This window comes from Temnothorax curvispinosus, unplaced genomic scaffold (assembly GCF_003070985.1).
Source record: "Temnothorax curvispinosus isolate PA1 unplaced genomic scaffold, ASM307098v1 QBEX01017685.1, whole genome shotgun sequence".
In the NCBI taxonomy this organism is placed as follows: Eukaryota; Metazoa; Arthropoda; class Insecta; order Hymenoptera; family Formicidae; genus Temnothorax; species Temnothorax curvispinosus.
In genome coordinates this window covers 1-6141 of record NW_020227465.1, presented here as the reverse complement: position 1 = coordinate 6141, position 6141 = coordinate 1, and the positions used below count along the sequence as shown (strand labels likewise).

The window sequence follows — 6141 nt, the reverse complement described above, 5'->3', positions numbered from 1 at the left end:
TACGAGTCAAGACTAAGCTGGTTCATCGCGACGATTCGGTGGGCCTCCGTTTTCCAATCCTGCTACCTGGAAGTCATCCAATAGTGAGCTGCTTAATACGTTCTATCCATCTTCGGTTTTGTCATGCGGGAGTGCAGTTTGTTTTGAACAAGCTACGAGAACAATTCTGGATATTACGCGGCCGTCGTGAAGCCAAAAGGATAATCGCCTCTTGTACCGTTTGTCGCAGATTCAAGCAAAAGAGAGCTGAAGCTGTTCCTGGCACACTGCCCCATCGTGTTAAAGATGCCATGGCGTTTGAAACTACTGGAGTTGATCTTTGGGGACCTCTGTACCTGAAATCGGGAGCAAAAGTTTGGATAGTTTTGTTCACCGTGCTGTATACAGGTGTGTGCATCTGGAGTTGGTTACTTCGCTTTCGACTGAAGCCTTTCTATTGGCTCTGCGGCGTTTCATCGGACGGCGTGGACGACCATCAACTATATGGAGCGACCAAGGCACTAATTTTGTCGGTGCAAACAACTTATTCGACTCCTTGGATTGGAAACAAATTGAGCGTGACTGGATTGATTCTGCTATACAACGTATTGCTTGGACGTTCAATCCAGCTTCGGCACCTTGGTGGGGCGGATTTTGGGAACGCCTCATTCGATCTATTAAGGATCTACTGAAACGGATCTTGGGCAGAGCTCGTCTGTCTTACACGTAATTAATGACCTGTGTGATCGATGTAGAAGCGGTTATTAATCAGAGGCCGTTGACTTGCATTTCCGAAGATAGTGAAGATCTGATTCCTCTCACGCCGGCGATATTTCTTTGCGAGATTTCGGAAGTGTCCGTCCCGGATCTCGACCAATTGGAGAAAAGCGGATATATGGACCCATATATAATTTTATATAAAGCACCAAATTTCATATATAATCACATATAATCACATATATTTATATATAATTATATATAGTTATATATAATCTTTTTTTACCGGGTGGGTAATTTTTTTATTTTTGGTGCAGATCTGTGAATAATTTCCCACCAAAGGCGTCGGTGTTCGGAGCCACATCTTCACCAACTTTGTCACCAACAGATGAAGAGCTGTCGCTTCCGCCGTCATTGGCATCTTCAGGCAGCATAGAAACAATATTGAGCGAACAGGCTGTGGATAATGTTAGTGCTCTATTTAGAGTGATTGCTACCTGTTCTCCTCTCTCGTCACCTTTACCTGGGTGTAGCTTATTATCAGCTGCTGCAAGCTTACCCTACTTAGGACCTACAGGTCGGTGCAAGAAGTCAAAGGTGGACGAAACGGCTGAAATGTTCAAAGAGACTCTCGTCAATCTGAACAAATCTATGGCTACACCTAATAGTACTGCTGCTTCATCACCTTTAATTGATATTAATGATCCAGACGTTTTGATCGGCAAAAGTGTTGAATCTTGCCTCAAGAGTCTAACGAATATGGGTTTGAAACTGAAGTACAGGAGGAAATTTAGGTCTATCATTCAAGATTGTGAAGAGGAGGCTGAAGATTTGAAAGTACCGGAAGTACCGAATTAATTACGTGTTTTAACATATTACTATATTGTTCTATTTAAATAATGTGTATTGGTAGAGGTTTTACAAAATGAGTTTTATTTGAAAATAAAAATGTTTCCTTTGTGTTTCAATAAAAACATTTTATTATGTTTTGTATTTCTATTTATTATATTTCAAATATCATGGTAGTAAGCGTAGATTGCATGACATTATCGTTCTATGTATGTCGAATTAATTAAGGTATCCGCGATATCGAAAGCGAATAATTGTGAGTCCATTCAGTAATCGTGATAGCGAACCCAATACCAATAAAATTAAAAGGAGAATTGGAAAATGGAATGGAGAATTTTTTGTTCCCACGTACCTTTCTTCGGAATCTTTTCGATTTTTTCTCCGATTCGAGATATCCGATGTAGATCCGAAGGACCAAAATAAAGCACTTCTTTGAAGTATGTACTTTATTTCTAAATCTGTCCTGCTAGGTTTAATTAAATTTTTATGTCATTTCTACATCGAGTTTTTTTCGTATAATTGCATGTATAATGATACAGTTGCATCGTTCCAAAGTACAGTAATATACACTTGCGGCGAACGCAACTGAACAACTCTTGACCAATAAAAGCGAGAAACAACATGACGCAAAATAATAATAAATTACACTAGACAAATTATCGGAATCTACAGCTACTGAAGGGGGATAATTCCTTGCCGGATCCTCACAATATTGTCTTGATGGCGCATAGCCCCAGGCCCATTTACAAACTCTTTCAGTGTATCTCTCTGTTGTAATACTCCAAGAACAGAATTTCTTGCTCCCATCCGTGGACCATCAATGATGGCTCCATTCTCCCCAGCGACAATGTCATGCCATTCTCCCTCTACCAGTTCGCCAGTTGGCAATTCCTGGTCCACAAAAGAAGGGGAGCAATATGATAGGTTGAGTTTCCTGTCGCCTGTCTTGCGGATGAAATTGTGGAGGCAAACAGCACATTCAATGATGCTTTCCACATTGTCTTCTGTAGCAATAATGGGGTGACGGAAAATCCTCCAACGAGCCGCTAAAATGCCAAAAGCATTTTTAATTACTCTCCTTGCTCTGCTCAACCTGAAGTTATACACAGACTTGTCATGGGGTATGTTGCGCTCGCCATAGGGTTTCATCAGGAAAGGTTTCAAAGGAAAAGCTGCATCTCCTACAAGGAAGTAGGGCATGTCAACCACAGTTCCTGGTAGGTGACTTGAATTCGGCAAGTTAAGGGATCCATCATTCAATTGCCGACCTATTTCAGACGATTGAAAAACTCCGCCATCACTTTGTGAGCCTTCTGCTCCTACATCCAGCATGATGAAATTGTAGTGTGCATCACAAACTGTCAATAGAACCATGCTAAATGTCTTCTTGTAATTAAAATAAACACTTTGGGAAGCTTGTGAGGCCTGTATTTGAACGTGCTTCCCATCGATGGCCCCCACACAATGAGGAAACTGCCATTCTTCCCAAAATCCAGCACTCACCTCACGACACTCCGCTTCATTTGCTGGAGGGTTCACAAATACACTCTTTAATACACTGACAAGTGCTCGAGTGGTTTCGGCCAGGATCTGAGAGACAGTGCTCAGGCCACATCGATAGGAAAAGCTCAGAGTATACTGACTGTCTCCTGCTGCCAAGAATCTGCAAAGCAAATTTACAAATGGAATCGACTTCTGAGACTTAATTGATAAGATAAGCAAACATTGATGATCTTACCTCAATGTCATAGCAAGCCTCTGAGTGGGTGAAAGAGCAGTGTACATTTCTCGCTTCTTTATCAGTGGACCAATCAAGCTCAGGAGATACTCGAATCTAAGAAAGCGAACATATAATTTGTAAAAACAAACTCTGTGCCAGAAAAATATTTATTTAAGCGCTTCTTTATCAGTATACCAAGCAAGATCAAGAGGTACCAAAATGTAGGAAAGCAGACATTAATTTGTAAAAATGATTATATTTTGTACTAAGACAATCATTAAATCTTACCTTTCGACATTCATCCTTGTGTAAATAAAAAAAAAGTGTGGATCACGAAAACGGAGTTCTTCAAGTAAATTATGTTCATCACCAAACTGGGTTCTTCTCCGAAAAATCTCTTTCACACCAACGGTTCGTACTCGTTTCTTTTTCCGCAGTTGAAGATACAAATATCCGGCCAAAATTAAGTTAAAAAACTGATAATGCCTCATAGCAGAATTCATTTGGAATTACCAAGCAGGAACTACCAACGAGAATGACAACAAATCTTCTATTCACATCACGCTGTCAAATCATTTTTCAAATGCACGCTGCTTCACGTTACGGCGATCGTAATTTCTTAAGTTCACGTTACGTTACTTCGCGTCCCGTCGCGTCCCGTTACGTTAAATTCATCGTAATCCCGGCTTTAAACCAGGAGACGTACTAATTGGGTCGGACAATCGTAAACGTTGGAGTGGCCGCTAGGTAGAGTTTTAAAGCTGTTACCCGGAAGAGATGGAATACCGCGACTAGCCCAATTGAAGCTCAACTCTGGAGAGCTGATTCGACCTATCCAGCGCTTATATTTGTTGGAGGCTGATCCTGTAATATTAAAAAGAGACGATCTTGCACCTACAGCCAAACCCGAAGAAACAGCGGAGGTGATCAGGAGCGACCGGAAGAAAGACGCAGTTGAGGTGATCACACACAAGGGCGACCGGAAGAGAGAAACAGCTGATTTGATCAGGGACGACCGGAAGAAAGAGTCTGCTGGAATAACGCGAACTGGACGTCAAATACGGAAACTTCTTATAGCGTTTTCGATTTGCTGACTCGTCCCGACTCAGGGTCGGGTCGAGTCAGATCTCAAGTTCGATTTAAAACTCGATATTTTTAGGAACGCACTCAGTATCATGACGGAAGGTGTGTCTCCTAACCTATTACTGATAGTTCACGGAAGCTCTAGCACTATTAGCACATGCGGAACTTCATACTTCAAGAGATTTCGCGAAAATATTTCAGCTCGTATTAAGTAAATGTAATAAATATAACAATGAGTGGATTAGGTAAGAAATTTGTACTATGTTAGTAATTACTGTTAATTATAAAAAAGAACAAATGTACATACAATATTAATTGATTGTAACAAAAAATCATAAATGATAATTTTTACAGGAAAGAAGAAGACAAGTGTGAGTCGCGATGAAAATGGACAAATAATAAAAACGGATGAAGGAATTCTGTATGAATATGTGGATAACGACGGTAAACATTTTATTTAAAATATTGTAAAATTAATAATATGCTTTATCGCCAATGAATTTCCACTGCTGTAGCATCAAAAATATAAAATCATTTTTTTCCTCAGGAAATACCACATTAAAATATCTACGGACAGCACATCCGTCCTGTAGCGAATCATCATCAACATCAGTTGAAAGTGGTAAGTGTGTGTGCGCATTGCTATGCGAAAAACTTTGAACAATAGAAATATTGCATTTGAGATAACGATGAAGCAATTTCATTTCAGAGAGCATAATGCCATGCAGTACAGCATCATTTAAGAATGAAGAATTTGTTGAAGAAGAAAATGATTCACATGGAATTGTATGGACAGATAATGAAAGCAAAAAATTACTAGAATTATATTTCAAAAATATTAAACAAATAGGCCCATTTACCAAATTCAAAAACAAGAAATGTATGTGGGAATTTATAAGTAATGAAATTACGAAAACATTTGGAACTTTTCGTTCGTCCATGCAGTGCGAATACCGATATAAAATATGTTAAAAAAAAGAAATGTGCTGCAAAGAAAAATAACAAAAAATCAGGGAATAAAAAATGTAATATCGACTTTGAAGAAGAATTTGAATTAATCAATAGTATCGACGATAGCATCGAACCTGACGTTTGTTTCGGTATAGGCCAATGTACTATTAAAAAAAAAAAAAATAGACTCTTTGAGCAGCGAAGATGAAGTTGAGAGGAAAATTCAGAAACCATCAAACATTTTTGCACTGTTACAAGACATTAATAATGAGAAAAAAAAGCAGAAAGAGCGTCGGCATAAAGAAAAGATAGAAGTTCTTCGAGAATTATTTTCCACAAATAAAAAATAAATTATTTCAAGTAATACTTTTTATATGCAATAACCAAAGTTTATATTATAACAGTAAGCTTTTCCATAAGTATATATATATATATATATATATATTGTTGCGCCCGTGCCGAGACGCCCGGTAGAAGCCCGAAAAGCAGTCGCGAAGCGCTGCGTGACGTCGAGCCTTGACGACGAGCTGTTGCGTTTGTTTGTTTACTTCTGCCGTCTGTCAGATTCTCCGCCGGACCTTCGAACCGTTCAGACGTGTTCACGAGCCATTGTTCTATTACATTACTGCATTAAACGAGTTCTTTTCTATTTGTGAGTATTTATTCCCGGTAACGGGATTGCGCGCCGCGTTCGCGAGTGAGTGCGTGAGAGTGTGCTGCGAACGCGCGGTCGAGCGCAACATTTTGGGGGCTCGTCCGGGATCGGACGAGCGACGACGAGCATTATTCCGATTACCACGATGGCCACGAGGAAGAGACTCCGGGTGGAGACACCTCAGCGT

General features: G+C 39.8%; 1 protein-coding gene across 1 annotated transcript; it reads right to left on the bottom strand.

Moving 5' to 3' along the window:
• Window positions 1-2524: 2524 nt before the first annotated feature.
• On the bottom strand, window positions 2525-3567 carry LOC112467616 (putative nuclease HARBI1). Its single transcript, XM_025036301.1, has 4 exons — window positions 3554-3567; window positions 3284-3379; window positions 2639-3208; window positions 2525-2591 (listed from the first exon to the last, which is right to left on the bottom strand). The coding sequence occupies exons 1-4, from the start codon at window positions 3565-3567 to the stop codon at window positions 2525-2527; spliced, it is 747 nt and encodes a 248-aa protein (XP_024892069.1).
• Between the last annotated feature and the right edge of the window lie 2574 nt (window positions 3568-6141).

What these genes read in the sequence shown, in the direction of transcription:
- LOC112467616 (XM_025036301.1), bottom strand. An exon ending in AGGCTTGCTATGACATTGAG is followed by an intron (nt 3,209 to 3,283) that starts GTAAGATCATCA and finishes TTTGCTTTGCAG; the next exon opens with ATTCTTGGCAGCAGGAGACA. An exon ending in AAGTCTGTGTATAACTTCAG is followed by an intron (nt 2,592 to 2,638) that starts GTTGAGCAGAGC and finishes TTGGCATTTTAG; the next exon opens with CGGCTCGTTGGAGGATTTTC.